At 37.6% G+C, this 22,593-nt stretch overlaps 1 protein-coding gene across 1 annotated transcript in view; it reads left to right on the top strand.

Moving 5' to 3' along the window:
- The window catches only part of USP6NL (USP6 N-terminal like), a 132,045-nt gene that overhangs the window by 56,236 nt on the left and 53,216 nt on the right, over nucleotides 1-22,593 (top strand). The window contains exons 3-4 of the mRNA XM_068401001.1: nucleotides 7,669-7,742; nucleotides 9,072-9,154. Of these exons, the coding sequence (XP_068257102.1) occupies nucleotides 7,669-7,742; nucleotides 9,072-9,154 (157 nt within the window). The remainder of the gene's footprint in view (nucleotides 1-7,668; nucleotides 7,743-9,071; nucleotides 9,155-22,593) is intronic.

Raw genomic sequence — 22,593 nt, 5'->3', positions numbered from 1 at the left:
TCTGACTTCCTTAGGTAGGAATTGGCTGGCTCCTGGCTGTAAGCATCGCATAGCAGCTGACATTGTGCTTGAGAGAGCATGCGTAACGACTAAGATCTATGCAGGAGAAAGGCGTGATGTGTGTGTCCTTGAATATTTGACAAGGAGGTTTGTTTTTCAGGTTTTGAGGATGCTGACTGTATACCAGCTTTCAAAAAGCAGATGAATTCTACCAATATTAAATCTTGAATTTTTATACTTTCATTGATGAAAACATTCTTGTCAACTCCTGATGTCCTAGATATTTCAGGTCCCCAAGATATCCTGAACAATAAAGGAGTTTTAAATAGAAAATATGTAAAAATCTCCATCCTGCAAGCAGGGAATGCCAAACAGTTATGGAAATCTAAACTGTATTTTTCAAGTTACGTTATCTCATGATTTCTTAAGTAATAAGCCAGAAATCGGGTACTTCAAGGTCCATTTCTACTAAGTCCTTTAAATGAGATACTTTTCGTGCAGCACTTGTTAAATACCAGCAAAAATTTTTACCCCAGAGCGTAACAGTGATGTGTAACAGGAGCCGCGTGCTCTGAGGCTGTTTGTTCAAATCCTTTTGTTTATTATTAGCTGGAATGCCGGGCTGTGGGCCGCGGTGGAGAACAGTAGCGTGGTGCCTGCATGACACTTCTTACTAACAAACGGCACCTTTGTTCGGATTTCTGCAGCTCGTGTAACTGTAGAGGGGCCATGGCTTGAAAAAAGAAGGAGCACGTGTCAAGTGGCTGGGTTATGTGGAGCAAATGCTGCAAGTGGAGGAGGAGAACTTTCCTCTGTTCATTTTTTATAAACTGATTTAGAATATGGTCTAGAAACAAACAGATTTACTTCATGAAGACTAAAACAGAGCTTTACAAGGACCGGACAGAAAATCACAATCTAAAGACTGGTAAAATGTAGTTTTATTTTATGGTCTTTAATTGTTTATATCATGTGCTGTTTTACTTCTCTCTCATTTTGGATTGGTGATAACTCTGAGTTTTAAACACTTAATTCTATTAAGGTAGATAATGATGTTTAATGGTGGAAGAAATGTAGCTCAGTTAACTTTTGGAAATATTGTTTTTCCCAAGGAAGTGTTGCTATACAAAAGGGATTGCTTTTCTGACTGTAACCATTTCACTTTTATGTTAAAAGTTCTCTATGCATGAAGAGAAAAATAGAATATAATTAATGATGCTTATTCTTTTCTGTTCGGAACAGGTTTAATATCTATCTGCAGGTATTTATCAAGATTTTTCCTTTTGAACATTGGCTACCCACAATAAAATACTATTAAGTGTATGTTATGGCTTTTATCTCATTGTTTGTGGGAATGGACTGGAAGGAAAATAAACAGCCTGGGTATTAAAAGGACTTTCTGATATGACCAGAGACTTACAAAATGTGTTGTTTATTGCTCTGATATGTGCTTTGAATGTGTAGATGTGTAGCAGCTGGTGGTAGTGCCTGCAGACAGGAATTTGTGCCAGTGCAGCTCTTTGTGCAGTGGAATGTGTAATGTGCAAACAAGCAAGAATTTGAGTGAAGTAATGGAAAACAAATTAGCATGTTCCAAGTCTTTGGGGGTTTTTAGACTGCTCCGCAGTTGAGGCAGTGGTGATGGGTCAAAGAACAAAAAAAGGAGAAATCTACTTTTCAGAATTTGGGGTAAGATTACACAGAAAGCTGTTAGTACTGACCACATCGGAGAGAGGCATTGCTTAAACTTATGGCATGTCTGTAAGAAGCAATTTATTATGCTGCTGATAACGCATAAGCACTATGTACATTGTACATACACACTCCTTCGATACGTGTAAAGAACACGCTGAGGCTCTTGGTGGTTCTCATTTTGTGCTGCCTTGGTGAGGGAGCTAGTGCTCAGCTGTTGTTACCCTTTCCAGGTGAGGTACTGGATCTAACCAGGCATTTTTAGGCTGGTTTCGGGGAGAAGTCTCACTAGGGAGTTCGAGTCACCCCAAAGGTCATTCCCATAAGTTATATGACTATGTTTGCGTGGGCTGGAGATGCATGTTTAGTGGATTGCAGATGAAAAATCACTTCTTAAAATGCTGTGCCTTCCTGTTTTTCAGTCTGTAGCTGAACAGGGTTAGAAGCCATGCAGGATTAGGCGGAGTTCAAGCTACAGGTACTTAGTAAACCTGGAAGAGCAGCAGCTTTTTTTCTTGTGGGAAGGACCAGCATTTTACTGTCTTCTGGCAGTTCCTCACTCAGCAGCAGCTCGGTTCTGTGAGGCTGTGTGGTGAGACCCAGGTGTAACTATGGGCTGTTGGTGTTAGTCACCCCTGAGCAGGAGCAGCCGAGCTGCTGCCAGGCTGTCACAGGCTGTTCAGCTGCTCCTCGGCCGCTAGAAACACAGGGAATAGTGATGCCTGTTCCCACTCATTTATTTTGAAGAACTGAGTTACGGCTGGGGCTGCAAAAAGGATCCTCAATGTTTCACTTGGTAATTTAAATTAATACAAAACTACATTATAGCCAATTTTATGTCTTCCTTTTTTTTGCCTTCCACCCCCTTAAAAAACTGTATTTTAGGTGGGTGATAGGGAGACCTTGGATCGAAGGTTCTCTGGTGTCTGTAGATCCTTACATCTACAGCTGCTGTTTCTCCCTGTGAAATGGAAGGGAGAAGATGGCACGAAGGCAAGAGTAAGGCAGGATTATTTCTTTTTGAGTTGGATTGAATCTGTCAACCGTAGCTCTATCAGTTCCTAGCTTCTTGCAAAAATTTCTGTCCTTGAGAAAATTTTACTAATAGTCAGAATTTCATTTTTATATCTATTTGTAGGGCACATCTTTATTTTCCCTTCAGTGTTTATTTTTACTTGGATCTATTGTTTTGCCATTAGATAAGTCACTTATTGGTTGGTCCATTTCTGTTAGTCTTGCATTCGTTATAAAGCAGAACATTACGTATTTTTTTCTTGGCATTATGTCTATTAATATTATTATTTCCTCCTTGCTTAAATTTATTGCACTTGCCTTTCTTCCTTAGGATTGGAAGGAACTGTAATTTTGGGAAAGTAAACTGTTCTGCCCAATATTCCTCGCAAGCTGCAAGATACTTAAAATTGCAGCTGCTTAGTAGGGACTGGGGGTTTCCAGTTAGTTTTTAAGTTTGTGTAAGAAGCCTGTTTGTTGTCAGATTTAGGAATTTATTTTAATTTAGCATGATGTTTTTCAATTTTTATGTCAATTGACTGAACTGGAATGAGAGTTTGAAATTAAAAAAAATCATCCAGCTTAAAAAATGTAAGGTTTTATTTTAAATGCAATTATGATACACACGAAGACCACCTAATAGTGGGTAGCAGGGTAACACCCAGAATTCATCTGTAAATTTGTTGCTACTAAGTAATGCTATGGCATTTCCAGATCACTTATTTCCTCTCTCAGAAAAAAAGTACTGGAGAGTAATTAGGGTTATGTCCTTGTGTAGGACTAGTTTAATTTTTTGCCTGTACCGCTTACATTTCTTACATACCATCACCTCTTTCTGTTCTGAATAAATTGCATCTTTTTCAATTCTTCTGTAATGGTGAGGTAAGGAGAGATTCTTATTAGAGTGACAAAGGAAGAAAGTTTGTACTGATGCTAGGCAATGCTTTCCTCTCACTTCCTAGGGCTGATGGCAGTCCACAGGTGTCTAATTTATTAGGCCTGACCCTTCAGCAGTTTAAAATCAGTGGACTGCAAAATGAGACCAGTTCTGGTGCCATCCTTAAGTATCCTTTTGAAAATCTAAATCCAGCAGTTTCCAAGTCATCTCAGCAGCACTGACAAGTAAAATAATCTGATTTCCAAGTGTAGCAGAAAAGCAGTAATCTGGCTGTTAGGTCAGTCCTTTGTCACATCGTCGCAGATTGGGATTTTCTGTTTGATTTTCTGTCTGTAGTGATGCTTCAGTTCCTTTGCATGCTGCTTTCTGAAACTTGTAAATTTGTAATATTTATAAATACAGAAAACAGGTCAGCATGACAGAGTGATGAGGGGAAAATACTCTCTAATGGGGAGTGTTATGTGTATGAGCCCAACTGTTCAGAAAATTTTGTTCCTGGCCTTTCTTTTTATGATTTACCTTTTTCAAAAGCTGAATGTGTGACATTGCTGCTTGGCAGGGTTTTAAGTGCACTCATTGTACCTGGTAACTCTGAGCAATTTTTTGGCAGATTATATGCACTGTTTAGCATGCCATCATTGGCAGATTTCATCAACATCGATTATACTTTTTTTTTAGGTTGTTGATAATATATTTCTGCAGTTTTTAGTCAAAATCAGTTCTCTGTACTAGTTAATTGACTATATGTTGATGCCAGCCTCATCAAAGATTGCATTGTTTCTTATATAATGTGGTGCTGATCATCTGTAATGCTAACTTTTACTTAGAAAATGTAATCATACTTGTTTCACATCTTTAACTCCTTTCAGTGAGATAAGACTGAATAAAACTGATAAGACTTTAGAATACTGGTTATTTTTCTTTAATTTCGTAGTGATGTAGTGATGTATTTTTGTGCCTAGGAAGATACTTCATGAAGAATTTTTCTTGTTCCTATATTTAGCTTTCACTTTATCAGGAATCATTGTGTTTCTAACTTGGAGATATTTAAATAATTCCTCTTATAAGAAAAATCATATTTTGTGCTTATCTTCTGAAATATAACCTCTTGTCCCCGTCTCAAGCTGTTTGCTGAGTTTTCGGTATGGATGGATTAACGTAACATTAAACTATCTCAGTGCAGCTAGAAGGTTAAGATGATTCTGGCAGAAAGTGAAGAGGATTACTTTAAAGGCAATGAATATGGTAATTTCCACACTAAATGTAATTGAATTGTCATGAGGCATAGAACATGCCAAACTTTTGAGTCAGATGTTACTTACGCAGAGGAAAGGAAGGTAAGCCATGGCCACATTTTCAGCATGAATCAGGACTAAGTTTCTGGTGCAAATACAGTTTTGCATTCTTTTAAGCAAAGATGTAAACTTTTTGTTTCAACTTCTACCAGTTACTCCATCTGTGTTATTGAAGAGCTGTGCGTGTCCTTTTGAGTAGATTTTTCAATAAAAGTAGTAATCTATTCTTCTGTTAATAAAAAGTGTATCGACTACTTACTACTTGAATGTGTCAACTACTGTGTATTACAATATTGACTACTTATTATGCAGCCACACTCTTTCTCAAATCAAATCTAATCTCTTTTTTACCGGGGAAAGAGTAATAGGATTTTTTTCCCCGTTTCTTGAAGCCCAGCAGCAGTCGTACTTTAAACAAGTAAGCTTTTCCCCCACATCTGTCCATGGGAAAAGTGAAGATTAGGATTGAATTCTCTGAGGGAATGTCAGCTTTTTAAGCAGGCATAAACTTTACTTTTTAAAAAACCCGTAATTAGCCTTCTGAAAAGACTTACTGTAAGCACAGATCTCTGTGTCTTACAAAAGAAAATGCAATTTAATTTTGATTATAGTTCCTTTAGCTTCTTGCTTCGAAAGTAATGCTAAGCTTCACGTACTACTTTGTCAGTGTAGATTTGGTAGCTTTAGTGGACGTTGTCAGTTTAGTAGGCATAGTATGCCAGCTAGCAAAGGATAAAAAATGGATTGTTATAATTGTGTTGGGAATATATAGCGCTTGAATGCGCTTGGAGTCGTGTAGAGCACAAGCCTGTGCCTAGAAGGGTGCTGTGCTTGGTGTGCAAGAGTTGTGTCCTGGTCAGCGTTCACATAGTTTTCTGGGATAAGAGTCTTGCAATTGCTATAAAACTGCGTGTGAGAAAACCAAATCTGAAACCAAACTGCTTTGTGTCTTGCAGTCCTCTTTAAGCTTAGGAATAAAGGTGGATCCAGCTCCTGAAGGAGCAGGAGGAACAGCACACCACTTGGACAACACCAAAGGCTGAGCAATAGGAAATGAGTCTCCTTGCTTCTCGCCTTACCAGTGTTGTGGCACAGAGATGCGTAGCTTCCAAATATAGCAGATGTAATTCTTAACTATTATTTTTTTCTCCCTCAAATTATTGTGTAAATACATGTGTGCTGGTCCTGGTGCAGGCTGGAAAAAATGACAAAGCTCGACGTCCTTGCTGATAAATGGGCATAATATGACTGGGAAATGATGGTGACAAGCAGAAGGGGGCCAGAATGAGGAGAACTAAATGTAACTTCTGGAGATCATAAGTAAAAGCTTTAAAGAAGCAGTCAGACTTTCTATTAGGGGAAGCTTGGGCCAAGCATTGCTGTTGCCTGGACGCTGGTGCTTGTGTCCATGACGGTGTATACTGAGGTTCTGTCTGTGTTCCCCGGAAGAAACTTCAAGCGAAAACATGCAGAGGCCATGCAAAATCTCTAACGGATGGCTTAGAAGGCCACCTTGGCACAACTGCTTGTCTAAATGCCTGAGAAATATGTAGGTAAATTTTATTAAAGAAATACTGGCTTTGAACAAATAAACGTGTTAATAATGTCATACGATAGAAAACCATAATATCTGATCTGTTTTTCTATTTCGTGGCCCAGATGGTTGATATGTACAATTCCTGAAGTTCATTATATTGCCATGAGCTAAATAGTGAAGAAAACCCACATGCCTGGAGTTATTTTTATAAGTGTGTGCTTGACAACTATTTCAAACCTTCTTAAAGCTTTGCTTTCTATAGAGTTCATTGCTTTTTAATGATTGAAACAAATCAACTCTTGAAACTTCCCGAAACTTATCATTGATTGAAACTGATTTGCCTCATTTGTCTGAAATCATAATTGTATTTGGGGTATCGAAGCGTATTATGTTGTTGAATACTGAAAGCAGCATCTTACTTTTCATGGTGCACTCTTTACATTCCTGTCCATGTTTTAGAGGTGGCTTCTGCTAAGGGAATAATGCCAAGGAACCTAATTCAGTTACGCCCACAGTCTGCTTCACCTTCTCTTGATCGAACGAGTTCTCTAAGCTTTAGCTCCACCGCTGTAGTAAGCTGCTGTATCTGCAGTGTGCTGATGTCCAATGCTTACCCATGCACCTGTTTTTTCTTGCTTGTCAACCTTCCTGTTGTCATATCCTTATGCTTATTCCAACTCTGGGTTGCCCAAGTTGCAGTTCTCATACTATAATGACATCGTTCCCTGTTTTCGGAGAAGTAAGTCTTAAGCAATTTCTGAGACGAAGTCGTCCAGTATTTCTTCAGCATTCATCAGTATTCTAATCCCTCTCTACAAATCCTGTAAATAGTTCACACTTTTGTTTTAAACTGGTAGTGTATGTTTTGGCTTTTTTTGACTATGTGAATGTTTGGAATTAGCAACTAGTAGCTTTTAATACTTTCTCCAGTGTTTCAGTTAGTGGGTTGTGGGGTATTATTTTTTTAACTATTTAATATAGTTAAATAGTCTGCTTTGGTGGAAAATTGGGAACATTTGACACTCAGCAGTTAGGATACCATCCAATAATTGTATTTTACTCTGAACAGTATTCAAGACATGCACCAAGGTCATATTTTGCTTTCATACAATTGTGTTGGCATTTCTCCATCCAAGTAGTCTCTCTGAAGTTGAAGTCTATTTTCCAAGTATTTAGCTGCATTTCTTTGTTCACAAGGGAGAGAATCTGAACAGTGTTATTTTAATTCTTCCCAGGTGCAGATGCCGAGCAGGATGCTGCTATCAAACTTGCTCAAGAACGAGCAGAGATAGTTGCCAAGTATGACAGAGTAAGTGAACTTGATAATAATTTTAAAGACATTTTACAATTAATCTTAGTAATATGTCTAGTTAAAAAAATGAATCATAGTTGCTGCTAGCTTTTGTTCAGAATACTCTCTGTAGTACTAATCTGCTGGTTTCATGATACACTGGCCTCTGGGTGAATTAAATTCTCCCTCCACGGGGGATATTCTGGATAATGACTCAATCAACTCATTTTTCAGGTGCATGGTAAGTTGCTGTGGGACTATTTTAAGGTAGTGTAATGTATTAAAAGAAACTAGGGTGTTTCAGGATGCTCAGTATATCTAGGAGATCAGAGGATCTCTTATTTTACTTTTTATTTAGTTTTTGGTTACAGTAATAGAAACATTTATGTCATTACAGAGAACGTAAAAGATGGGTGAACTGCATTGTTTGTCAGATTTCTGTGAGGAGTTGAAGAAATACACTAGTCATATCCTTTTTTCTTGAACTACTTGTCAAGTAAAAGCCTGGCACGGAGTATGCCTAGAATGCCTACACCGTATTCACATATTCTTGTAACACTTACGGACTCCATAAGTGTCATTGGAGTACTGAGCAACAGACTTGTTTGTAGAGTTCGTGAAACATTTTACATGCTAGACTTAGCGGTGGTTTGCACAGTGTGCCCTTAAGTGAGTGGCTGTGGGGTTTTTTTAATAATGAAAAAAACATGCACGTGGTTTATTTTCTGAGTAGTGGCCTCTCTTCACACCCAGTAACCCGTGCATAACCCATACCGGAAGAATATATAGCTGAAATATACTTAAATTTCTGCAAGTCTTACGAAAATTGGCAATTGGAGTAGAAGAGAGGAGCACGAATGAGTACTTCATTGAGGGAGAGCTCAGTGCTGCATTCTGCTTGACAGCTGCTGGAAGTGAGCGTGGAGGTTAGCTCGAGGCTGTCCACAGTATGTGCTGTTGTCAGGTGATGGTTCAGGAAAGATGGACAATGGAAGTAAAATGAGTAGAGGGCACTGTGTGGGGACCTTGATGGACTATTGTGGAGATTAACAACAGGTGTGAGATTATTACAAGTCTGTGGTTGAAATCAGTGGTTGAAATTTATTCTGTGTATAGCAGTGACCAAAAGAGGTTTCCTGTGATGAAAATACTGTTTTAGGGGCTGGGAGAGATGTACTACTCTCTTATTAGTCAGTTTAGGACTAGTGTTCTCCTCCCTCTCCTGTATCCTACTACCAGTATGTCCCAAAGATTATGCTTTGACTGGTTGAATCCTGTCTTCTGTGTCTTAGCTTATTGTGTCATAAAACTTAATTTGGCTCTTTTTTTTTCTTTCCTTCCCTTTAGGGACAGGAGGGTGCGCAGATTGAACCATGGGAAGATGCTGACTATCGTCTTTACAAGGTCACAGATAGATTTGGGTTTCTACAGTAAGTAACAAGCTTGAAAAGAAAATAAGATTAAGACTTTGCTACTATTACTATTTATGCTTTTTATTGTATTGCCTATTTGGTGAAAGTATTATTATGCCTTTTAATAGATCTGGAAATGGTTTGCTGTGTAAGTTTTGGGTAATCTTTCACTGTGCTTTACAATTCTATTCCTAGCTTTTTTAGTCTGTAACTTGATCCTGTGCAGGGAGCGAAGTGTTTTTAGGCATTTTATTTGGGAATGAAAATTGATAGTCTAAAAAAATACACTTCAAGCTGAATTAAATTGCAGCTAAATTTTGTTTATAAGTAATTGTGTTGTATATAAACAAACTTAAAATTCTTGGAAGGATTTTTAAAAAATTTATTATAATGTTGATCTTTAAAAACAATCCCAACACACTTAAGGTTACTTAATGGTTGTATATGACCAACTGTGTATCCCAGTCCTTCAAAGATAAATCTCATTTAACTTCATGTATTTGGTAACCTTACTGAAGTTTCTGCCGGTTTGGGACCTAATTTTGCATCATAAAGTCAAGTCAAAAAATGCCAGAATCCAGATCCAATTACCCTATAGGTACCTCCTTTGTAACAAATAATCTCTGTCTTTTGGCAAATAAGAGTACTAAATTGTGTTAGGACTTTTGTGGCTGGCAGATGTAAATAATCCAGATTGCAGAAACTGAACACAAGCTGACTTGCTGCTTTTGATAATGTCCAGTCAAGACACTCTGCTATTCTTGGTGTTTGGCATTTATTTTTGAATACATGAAGTGCAGTTAAAATCTAGAAAAATCAGTGATGAGTGGAAAACTTATTACAATAACTATGTACTTTTATAGTAGTGGCACGAGAGGGGTGTGTGTATTTTGGTTTGGGTTTTTTTTTTTCCCCCCTTTCCTCTATTTTGTAATGTCATTGTTTTTGTAAACTGTCAGCTTAAACAGTCATCTTTACCTGTAGACTGCCTTTACTTTATCAGGGTGAGTTAATTTGGTGGATGACCTCCAAACAGTTCTATTTTACACAGAGTAGTCTTTGTGTTGGTAAACTACAGCTGCAAAACCATGTGTCTGGTATTGTAGCTGCAGTTGTAGGCATTCTTAATGTCTTAATAGTCAGCTTCAAGGGATGAAATCTGAAAGATTTTTATAACACGAGCACTGCACAAATTAACAATGTATAGAGATACTCTCTCTTCATTAATTGTGCGATATTTTTTGCTTATATGCTAATGATGTCTTGTTATAAGGCAGATTTCACCTGAGAGTCCCGTCAAGGCTGCTTTGTGATTCTTTAAAGCAAATTAATTGCAAATGACATTTTTATTTTCCTGAGAAATAAAATCTCTCTTAATTGGAGAAATATAATTAGGATAAGCATATCAACTGTCTTTCCCTGAAAAGACAATTTATATTGCACTGTAGATTTTAACTATTGTCTAGGTTCATGTATACTGCAATACTGAGCCTGTGCAATCTGCCGTTTCTGAAAGAAACTCCTATTCCTACAAGAATTTGAAACTAAGCAGTATGTACCAAAAGCCTCAAACAGTTGCCTTAATGGTTATCATGCACAAGACCCATAAGACCCATAATTCCCCATGACCCATCTATCAGGTGTTTACAGTGGAATGGAACAGGCCAATGTACATTGAAAACTGAAAGTCTGGGGACCCTAACAAACTTACTGTACTCAAGTTGAGATCAGAATGATTTGTAATCTTGTTTACATGGACATCTTAAAATACTAAGTAGCAGAAAAATATCCTTTGTATCAGAAGGCTGCTGGATGTGGGGAATGTGATGGAAAATTAAGGCTTGTTTACTCAAGTACAATAGGTCTTGATTACTGTCAGTAGTTTATAAACTTCTCTTTCTGTTTGGCTATGTCCTGTCTGCAGCTTTCCTTGGCTTTATGAAGGTGCATTCAAAGTTCAGCTACTTACAGATAGGGCAGAAAAGATAAGGTTGGTGGGATGAAGCACTCAAGCTTCCCGTGTAACTTGCCACTGAGAAAGACGATGGGACAAAGTGAAGACTAGAGACTTTTAAAGAGTAGTTTTGGTCTAGATCTACGATACTTCTGATGTCCCAGTGTCCTTATTTGTGTGTCGAACTGGGAATTAGTAAACTTAGGGAACCTGAAGACACTTCTATTGTCTTCCTGCCATACCAGTACAAGTGGATAAAACTGTTTAGATTTTCTTCTGAGAACATATTGAATAGAAGAGGGAAGGTACTAGTGACTGGAAACAGATACAACATGTTCCTTCAGGTGAAGTATCTCACCTTAAGGCTAACCTTCATTTAAGACCCACAGTTGAAATATCTGTTGGGCAGCTTTGGCCAATTCTAATTGTTGTAGTATTTATTGTTTATAATAGTTAGGACCATCTTTACTAACACTGTCTTAAATTTTTAATAGCTGCTGCCTTAAGAACACAATTTAATTTGTTTGCTGTAGTACTGTGTTTTGTTTTGCAATTCTGCAAATGAATATGAAAGTTCTAGTTGATTTTGGATATTAAAAGGAAATTGGTGTGGACAGGTAATTTAAAACATAAAACAAAAAAGCTGAGTTAATACCTAATGAATTTAGAGAACAAGAAAGTAAGTTCAGTGAGAAGTACCAAAGCATTATAGTAATGAGACTTGTTTGAAATGAATAAAGGGAAGTTTTTACAGGGAAGTTAGATATGAGAAGAAGGTTTCCAGCAAACATGCTAAGCTGCAAAAGAACCCTGTGGGGAGCTGAAGGGGTCTGTCTCTTGAGATGTTTAAGACCAGATTGTACAAAACAAACTGCATTGTATTGTCAGTGGGACTGACTAAATTGTAACGGGTATGTTTTCAGTTGAGTAGCTTATAAATTGTATATGAGAGGCATGCACGAACCAGAAAGAGTTAAAATCTCATTATTGGCTAAAATGTGGAAAACTTGGCCTTACCAATTGCTGTTGTTGAGAGGTTGTAAGGAAGTAGTGGCTGTAGTGGTTTATTTAAGCCATATGGTGTTGTGGGCAAAATAGTCTCAACTTGGGGAATTTTTTACATAATTTATTTTATTGCCAAATAACACAACATTCTGATTACTGATTTGGATATTGGGGGGGACACCTCAAAACATAAAACTTTAACAAACACCTAGGGGAAACACCTCTCTCCCTTCTGCCCCCAGGACAAACTTCCCTTATTTTTTTTGCCGTGGGTTACCCTTGGCTCGCCCCAGTTCCTTTGGTGAGGTGACAGGCAGTGCCTGGGGTTGGGGTCCTGCGTGCACTGGCTTCTTTCTGCCACTCTTGCTTTCTTCTTTTTGTCTGCTGCTCCTTGTTTCTCACTCGTTTTCTGCTGCCCCAACATGGGTCACCCGCAGGCTGCGGTCCGCTCGGAGACATCCCTCCCCTGGCATGACGTGCCTCCTTCTGGAGTAGATCTCCAGCTGTGTCCCCAACAACATCTCCTTCCTTGTGTCTCTTCTGCTTCTCTCCACATCTCCTCCATTTCTCCTGCTTCTAGCAGCTGCCATGCTTTTAAAAATATGTTTTTAGTAGAGGGATCATGGGTTCCTCCAACTGATCGAAGTTTTGGCACGTGATGGCTTTGTTAGAGCAGATTCAGAGCTGGCCGGACCAGCCCTGACTGGCACAGGGCCGGTCGTGGCCCCCTCCCACGCAGGTCCCCACTGCAGCCTCTGGCTACTGAAACCCAGTGCGTGCAGCTGCCGTGCTGGGTATGACTCAAGCACTGGAAACTCAGCTTGTGAAGAAGGTAACCGAGTCATTGGCCAAGGGAACCAATGTTTTCTGGACATGTTGGTAGCAGGACACTGTAAATGTGACCGTGGTTACTAGGTTGTTGTACAACCTGACAGTGTGTTCGCTTACTTCAGGAAGGTTGGGGATGTATTTGGAGAGAGATGCTTTCAGTGCACTGTTTTCCAAGGGGAAAAGGCCATTTCAGAGTCCAGAGGCCTCAAATGACTCTAAGGGCATGTTACATCTCTGAAGGAGCTACAATTCAGACGCTGATGTGCCTTCTCATAGCTGAGATTATGCTGCATGTGTGCCACCTGGACCCAGTTGAGAGCTGTTCATACTTTCTGGTGCAATATTTCCAACCCTGTTATGTTAAGCTCAATTTGCAAAGCAATACAAGAAAGCATTGGTTCATCTCAATTTCATAGAGTCTTAATTCCATTAGCATTGTTAATCTTAATTGATAAAGACTAGTTTCTGTTAAGTACTGTTGGTTTTCTTGAAGTCACCTGGCATACATGGAGTAGTGCCTATTAACTTAACTCCTCACTTACGTAATGTTTGTCTAGGAGAAGCCCACATCAGGGAGCTCATCTTAGTCATGAACAAAAGTCTTGAGAGAACGGACCAGTATTTCTACAGGTGCCCTGTGATTACCTGTAATCCTAAAATTCTTTAAAAAAAAAAAAAGGCAACAATATCCCTACCCAAAAAAGTTCAGGCGTTGTCCTCATGCTGTAAATTCTCCAGTAAAAATCCTGTTGGATTCCTGATTGGTCGTTATGGTGTGGGAGTGCTGATGTGAAGGGCTGATGGGAAAAATACCATTCATTTTTAAAAGGAACATTTTTTCCTCCAGGAAATCTAGCACCACTGTTTGTATATAGAGTCTACCAGTGTTTTGATAAGATAGAACATTCTTTTCTAGAAAACACTCTTAAAATTGTATGTGACAGGTAGTTCATTCTATACCTGTAAGTTGGTGTAAGTGTAGCAGATCGTCTCAAGGGACCACCATAGTGTTCAGATAAGCCTTAGTCTATAATATATGACTTTTTCAATCAAGTATTTTTAGGAATGGGAGAAATGCCTCAGATCTCTTCACAGATTTATAACAAAAACTGTTTCAGCTGGTTTTGGAAATGAAAACAATGTAATATGTTTGGTATTCATAAAAAATAAGGTTTTTGTTTGGTGTTTTTTTTCCTTTTTTCCTCTTCTTGGATATGTTGTGTCTTTTTGGTCAACATTGTGTCAAGCTACCTCTTTTATTTTTCCCTCCAGATTTAATTGAAAGTTCTCATTTCATGCTCAGAATACACACACACACACAAAAGCACCAGGATGTTGGAATTAAAAAAAAAAAAAGTAGAAAAATGAAAAATGAAACCCCTACCCCAGAAAACCAACTCCCAGTACCCTGCACTCCGCAAAAAAACCTGCGGTTCCTTTCTGTCTTATCTTGAAGCCTGGCTAAATTTTAAATTAATCTTTTCCTAATCTTTTCTTAATCTTTTCACATTGGGCTGTTCTTTTGTAGAAACTTTACCTTGTAGATGTTTCTATTTGCAGTTTTTCTAGCAGCAGTCATTGATAAGGGAATAACTTCAGCAAAAAAAACTAAAGGAATTTCTGAGTCACTTGGAGCTCATAGCAGGCATTCCAGTAATGCCTTGGAATCTAGGATTTCCCCCTTCCCTCTCCTTGAATTCTTTAGTTGTTTTGTTACTGCTTTGGGATGGTGAAAAAAAGCTACTAGAATTAATACCTTATCCCTTGGGCGGTGGCAAGTCCTCTACTACTCCTAAGAATGTTTTAAAAGACATTTAATTTCTTTTTTAAGCCTACAGTGTAAATAGTAATATCTATATTACTTTGTCTGTGTAGAAGTGGCAATTATTTAAATTGTTTTTATAGTTAAAAAATTAAAGGTCTTAAAGCAACAAATGCAAATGACAGTCAATGTTTTGTAAATAAATAAGAATTTAAGATTTAGCTGAAGATCATTGAAGCACGTTTTTAAACATATATTTTCGTGAATGTATCCTTGTTTTTATTTTTTTGCAAAACTCCATCTACCTACAAGGAGAAGCTAACTTTATTCCTTCCCCTTCTTCCCTGCCCTGTATAATATTAAGGTTGAATGGTCACGAGAGCATTGGCTGATTGGGGTTTGCAAAACAGCCTAAACTTTGTACGTGCTCCTAAAATAGGGTAAAAGCTGCAAGCAGCATTTTGCAACTCTAAAGGTCAACCCCAATTTCTCGTTTAAAGAGCCGATCCTCTTTCGGGCCTGTCAGCACCAGGCCAGAAGTCAGAGAGCAGGGTAAGAAAAATGGCCTCGGCATCCTCCTAGTGGGATGGCACAGAAAATTAAAATTTGGGCAAATCCAAACAGCTAGAAGGCACCTTCCTTTGCTCAGGTCTCCACACCAATATGCCCCTGTTCAATATACTGCCAGGTTCTGCGCTTCTTTGTTAAAGGCTCTAACTCATTGAGTGACATTCCGGCTCGAGGATCAGACATCAGCTGGGATCATTCGTTTGGTACCTCTCAGAAGTAGTGATTTCAGTCCTTTGTCAGATAGTGACCCAGCCAAAGGTATTAAAAAAATAAAAAAATTCTACACCTTTCCTTTTTAGCTAACAATTGTGGTTTATATTATCCGGTCTTTTATTAGCAGTAATTGTTGTGTATATTCTTGTTTGATTCTTTTGTTTATCTATCCCCGTATATCACCCAGCTGTGAGGCGGGCATTCAGTTTTCTTTTATAAGAAAACTCATTAAGGCTACAGTTGTGCTTTTCTAAGTAAGAAGAAAATACCTGTCATTGCTTTTTGAAATTCAGGACAGGTGCAGCTCAAGGCCAAATTTTACTATCTGCACTGGGAAACGTAGATTATGACTAATACGTGTTGACTGTGTTAACGGTTGGACTTAATGATCTCAAAGGTCTTTTCCAACCAAAGCGATTCTATGATATATTGTGAAAAGTGTTGTAATTGTTCAGGTTTTAGTAGATACAAAGTGGAAATAACAGAAGAAATTACAATTTATTTGCTGCAGCTTTTCAAGAACTTTTGTCTTTCCAAAATTCATTGATGGACGCCATCAAATGCATTTGCCTCTTAACTTTTGATAATGAGCTGTGAAAATCCTATAATTTAAAAAATATGGCAATTATTTTAAAGACTTTTATTTGTCTAACTTGCACAGCATGAATTCTTTTCAGATCTTGTTATTATCAAGGTCTGTGTTAATGTTTATTAATAATTATTATCTTATAGCAGTAACCAGTATTAGCAGGTTTTGCAGTCTAACGTGGGTGATTCAGCTTAAACATGTTTTTCTTTTACTACCTATTCAATAAATAGAAACTGGGGATGTATGTGCAGTCTGCCAGATGCTACTATGCTGATAAATGTCCAGGGATCAGCGTAGTGAAGGTTGGACAGATTGGAGGTTTATTCTGCAAGGTTTGTTGTTTTTTTTTTTTTTCCTAGTGAAGGAAAACACATACAATAAAAGTAGTAACTGTAAAAAATACAGTGGGATTTTTCCCACATTCATGAAGCTCTTAAAAATTTGGGTTAGATTCTTGTGCTACTCTTACAGTAGCTCTGTGCTGATGTTGATGGAATTGTACCAATTTACAGCAGCTGAGAATCTGACTCATACCTTATTCTTTATCCCATGAGTCTATTAAAGCAGTGAACATGTTTTTAGAATACTTTGCTAATGCTGGAGATTATTGCATTGCCAGAGGTGCTTTTCAAATAGCAGAGTTCGTTATTCTTTCTTTTGCTACGATAGAGGCCTACCTGCTCTTTGCCATCAGACTTTACTCTTTAAAAAAAATGTGTTGCATTTTTATTAGCTCTGTAATGCATTTCTGCAGCATGCTGCAAAAATGAGCTGGGGGAGCAAAGAAATGGAGAGCTGAGTCAGGAATTGAGATACTCCATTAAATGTCCCCAAATGAGGCTATTGATTTTTTGGGTTTTTTTCAGTGTTATTATTTTGCCCTTAACTTCTTAGTAGGGAGCAATATGACGAGCAACTAGCTATCCTCTCTCACGTTCCGTTTCTTGGTAATTTATACATAGCCTTGCTGGAAAATATTCCTTGTCTCTAAAATATCCTTTGTGCATTCCTTAATACTTTCCACAAGGTGCCTGTGGAACCACATGTCCAAGAGCAATAACTCTTACACGGCTAACCTTGCGGATTTGAGTAGGTACACAGGTGAAGGCTCTCCAGATAAAAGAAGTAAGGGCTGGTCTCTGAGTGTTCTTGGCAGCAAAAGCAGTTATGCTGAGATGCCAAAAGTTTTGGGTAATAGAAATTAAAGAAAGAATTTTTAATAGAGAAGTCTGCACATCAAAGCTTAAGGAAAGAGCGCTAAGGTTAGTAGGACAGTTGCAAAGTTATTGTTCGCAGTGACACACAGCCACTATCCTTAATTTTCTAGGCACAGTAAATATTGCCAAACACATGAAGTGCTAGGATGATGTGCTAAATGAGCAACGAAATGTGTATTCTTAACAGTTCAATTATAAATTTAAATCTTACTGCATTTTATATATTGTGGTCATTCATTAGGGACTTGCTGTCATTTTCCTCTCCTCCTCTTTTCTTCTCAGCTTTGTGAGACAGGGTCAGACCTGCTTGTCAGGAGAGTGGTTCAACTCTTCCCTCCTTTGGGAAGAAAGTGTCCTGGGTTCAGCCTCTTTCAGCTGCCAAAGACAAATTTTTAATAATAAAAAATAAAATTCAGATCTCGGTTATTAGAGAAGAGTTGTGTTTCTCCTAATTCCCTTTTTCACTAAATATATGAATGTGCTTATTTTGACTGTGTAGAATTTTTCATGCGACATTATAAAGATTTACTATGAAAACTCCACTGTAGTCTTGCATTGTGTGCAATGGATTCTGCCATCTAATGTATGATACGCTTCCCTGGACTGATTTTGCTCTGAAATATTCATTGCTAACCAACGTATTGAGGAACTGCTGTTCAAAAACCCCTCCAAATTTCAGCTCTATTTAACATTCTTTCTTTTGCCCTAATTATACTGAGGATGTTATTTTTATTTAAGGACAGAAATGGAAGTTTTCTTGGGTTAGTAATTGAGATTCAGAATGCTTTTTTTAGGTCCATCTTCCTAGCATTAGACAAAACCGTTTTTCTTGCATACATTCACAGGCAACACTTCTAAAAGAATGTTTTAATTGCATTTCTGTAAGACAAAGCCTGGTTTGAAAACACAACGTTGATAGGCACATAATAAACATTAATGAAGAGGTTTGCTCTTTATCAGCTATGGAACTCCTGGTAAGCTGAAATGAATCTCTGCTTACTATGCAATTGTGAAGTGATGGGACTAAGTTTCGGAGACAGACCTTTCAGAGACCGAGGTAAATAGGCGATTTTATTTAAACATCACTGACAGTGGAAGAGTACATTGGACTTGCTGTAAATTTTGCTTAGTTGTTATCCATTCTGACTCTTTTTGTTTACAGCTCTGCTTCCGTGATGGACAATGAACTTTGATCTCTGCATTCGTTTGTGGTGGTGGTTGCATTGTGGTGGTGGTTGCGTTGTGATCCTTTCCTTTGCATTGATGCATTTGAACTTCTTTCTAAAAGCATGAGATGCGTATGGCAATTTGCAGCTGTTGCTTCCTTAAATTGATGTCTTATTTTGCAATAGCATGTGGTCAGAAATGTTGCTTTGGAATGTGTTTTGGTGCTATGAGGAACTCTTCAGTGCTTTTACGCTTCACTTTGCCTCACCCTTGCTGTTTAAACAAGTCTTTTTTTGCCAGCCTGATGGCAAGAGTGGTCATTTATTCAAAAGCAGTTGCATGAAAATTGTCTAAACCAGACATAGCAGAAGGGAGAGGAACCAGACTTTTTCTCCCAGATGATCAACTGTGAGCTTCACAGTCATACAGGATCTTACAGTATTTACACACCACTTGTGTTCTTGGTGGTAGAACTTCACCAGGAGAAGGAGGAAATGCCTTACTTCTGGTCTTGGCTAGGTCATTGTCTGAGACAGGCTTGCTTTAGAACATCATTAAGGCTAAGGAGCCTGTTTGAACCCAACATCAACTCATTTTATGCAGGGTTTAAAGTCGCCTATTTTGGACTTGTTTGAAGAGAAGTTGTCAACCACCTGTAGTTTGAACAACAGCTGAAGAACCTACCTTCTGGATTGGTATTTATAGCCACAAAAGGAGAGTAGTAGGATTTCAAGTATATCTTTCTTAGACATGTTTGTGTTGTTTAGTTAATTTTGGCTTCCATTCGAAAATAAGCAGCTTTGCCCATGTGCTCTGCTGTCAGGATTGCAATCATTTTTTAATATTTATGTGCCTGGAAGTTACCAATAAATTTTCCTGTGGTTTGGACTGCTAACTTCAGTTCCTTTACAAAAGCATTTAAGATGTTCTTCTCTTTAGTTCAGTTTTGTTCATCTTAGTGAAAGTTGGTTTTTTAAAGAATAATTTGAAAGGGGTTTTGATTTTTACATTTTTAATTTTTTTTAAAATTTTATCTTAATTTTTTTTTTTATTATTTTTTCCTTGTGTTACTGTAATGATCTAGCGTGTGGTTCTTCTACTACTCTCCCTTCATGTGGGTCCTTCCCATGGAAGGGAAGAAAGTTGTTATTATTTGCTATCATACAGAATGGTAGGGATTTTTTTTCCCTAAAACTATGTCACAATTGTACCCGTTTCTTTAGCTTATTCTTAGGATGAGAGTTGAAATTTGAATTTTAAATCCATTCTTTCAGCTGAGTTAGTCCAGGCTGTCGCTTCAACAATCCTTTGCAGATACAGAAAGAAATGAGGTGAATGCAACCCCGCGGATCTGATTGCAAACACAAAAGTAAGCTGCAGGATAATTCTGCCAACTAAGGACAAATAGTGTGTTTCTGTTAACAGCTGCTGCTGCTGGATTTGAGTAAAAGATCACCCACTGTGTACTAGGAATTCATGAGCTACTTCCTTTTATGAAAAGAGCTATTAGGTAGCAGAACGGAAAAAATGATTGAATATGGCTATATATGATTTAATTTATACAACATACATAAAGCGATATGCATTGGTTTTGAGCGACTGCTTAAGCCCTAAAATGTAAGGATTTAACATAATCATTATTACCACATGTATTTCCTACTATTTTTAGCATTTCTAGAAGATTAAAGTAACTGAATATTGGGAATGGCCACAGTGTGCTTCACTGGCACCGATTGTTGAGAGTGCTAAAAGAGAACTGAGGCGACAGTTTTTACAAGTGCAAAGATGCTGCTACTCTTGACCCAAGTTAAAGACCCACCAAAATGGAAGCTGGGACTGCAGAAGATTGTTTCATAAAAGAAGCAAGTGTAGGTACATAAAGCATTGAGCTTCTGCAGTGAACAAATATATATTGCTGGAACGCTACCATCTTAGTTAATTCATGTTGGAATACGCTTTGCATAGCACATGAATTTTGATAGATGAAGCTGCCAACATGTAAGTCCTGGATTGCTATTAATATCTGGTGTAAGTGATCTGTACAGTAACTAACCTTAAAGCACTACTTAAAGGCTCTCTGTGTATATATGCTTAAGGAAAAAAATCTTGGATTTTTTAGACATTTGTATATCAAATGTAAATCATAAGCAAGGTAAAGTGTCTTTTAGCCACTTGAGAGTTTTCAGGTAGCATAGGCTAATTTTTATCTTTTTAAAAGACACTCCAGAATGTGATTCTGAGAAGACATTTTTAACCTCAGTGTTTGTTTTCAATTAAAGTGACATCAGAAATCACTGGGAATGCTGTTGTGCTCAATTATGCAGATTATAGATTTTCTCAAAGGTTTTCTGATTCCAAGCTGAGAAAACTTTAAAGTTTGCATACAGAACATACCTTTTACTAAAGTCACAAGACAGAATATATTTTAGCATGTGGCAGTGAAAATACAGGTAGCTTGTTTGCTCTGAATTTCTTGACCATTTCTTATATTGGCAAAAAAAACTTTACAGTGAAGTTATCTTCTCCCAAGCAGGAAAGTACTTTACTAAAAAGTCACCACTTTGAGATTTAATTGAATTTGATAAATCTCTGGATTTTATTTTATCTTATTCTGAGAGTGTGCATTACTTGAGACTCTGTACAGGAGCTACATGTCAGCACTACATGCACAGCACTGTGCTGTGCACATTGGCAGCAACATCCACAGAATCAGCAAATAATAATTGTAACTAAAACCTAGTCACAAAATCACATGTGATCCAATCTTTTGCCAGCATTAAATTCTTTCTTGCAGCATGTTTCCTGATAATTATATTATGATATATCACATTGGCTTGTCCTCTATATTAATTAATTGCTTTGGCTTGCTTATGAATTTTAACAAAACTTATGAAAACTGTTTTCTTGTAGTCAGCACACCTATACTGTGCAGAGGTTATTTGGTGAAAATTCAAAGTTGATGATTACAGTAGCAGAGCTCCAATTATTTTGATAGACAGACACAATCAAAATTGTGAGTTATATAAGTAAAATGTGTAATGGAAAGAAGGAAGTGATCCGTAGAGTTTTATCTGTGAAAAATCCATCATTTAGTTTAAAAAAACAGTTTTCTGACTTTCTCCTTAATATTTTCAGAAATCTTTTCCATGTATTACTGGTTTTGAAAATGACACTATTGCCTTTAATTTCTATTCAAAGGTTGGAAGATTAAAGCAATCATTCATAATCAGAATTATTCTGAAAATTAACTTGTTTGTACTAAAGGATCTGAATTCAACACTAAGTTGTCCTTTAGATTTGTGCTGTAGAGTGTAGAATAACTTAATCATAGGTCTAAAGCATGACATGACATTGAAATACTGTTTTATTTATACTTGTAATGGTTAATGATTTTTTTTTTCAGTTGACTTCAGAAAACAGTTTGCTTTGTAGCCCATCTTGTGACATAATGCAGACATGAAAATAGTCATTATAAGTAACAGTGCTGTGTGTCCTGTGAATTATACAGTTAGTCTTATTTATCTTCCCTTCTATAAGATGATTGTGAAAGTACTTTTCAGCTAACTTTAGAACAAAGATCAGTATATATATTGCATATCATGAGGCAGTCAAAGCTACCTGGAAACAGTATGTGGGTATATATTAGGTGTTATTCTGTTGCAAAGTGCTGTTGTAACTATCATAATACTGTGTATTGCTTTGACAGTTTTGTGTGCCATGTATGGGACACTGAAGGGGAGGCAGACCTAAGAGAACACCTAGGCAGTGTGTTTATTGTTGCAGAGTTGGTTTCCCAGTGTGAAAATACTAACTTTTTGTCTAGTAAAGCTCTAGACTCCTACAACTCACTTCTGACAAATTACACAGCCTAAAAACTGTTCGTACTTGGGAAGTTTTACATTTTCCTAATACATCTGAGTACTGAAATGCTGAAACTCCATTTGTACTAAAGCTTTTCTTGTCCAAATATCTGTCAGCTGCATTCTTCCCTTCTTGTATCTTACCTGTGCGTGAGCACTCTTCATAAATTTATTTCGTGACGCTTGCGTTTGAGTTTTATCATAGAATCATAGAATGGTTTGGGTTGGAAGGGACCTTAAAGATCATCTAGTTCCAACCCCCTATGCCTTACTAATGTTTTTGTGGATG

The sequence above is a fragment of the Nyctibius grandis genome, chromosome 5, assembly GCF_013368605.1.
Source record: "Nyctibius grandis isolate bNycGra1 chromosome 5, bNycGra1.pri, whole genome shotgun sequence".
NCBI classification, from domain to species: domain Eukaryota; kingdom Metazoa; phylum Chordata; class Aves; order Nyctibiiformes; family Nyctibiidae; genus Nyctibius; species Nyctibius grandis.
This window is presented reverse-complemented; position numbering and strand designations above follow the sequence as displayed.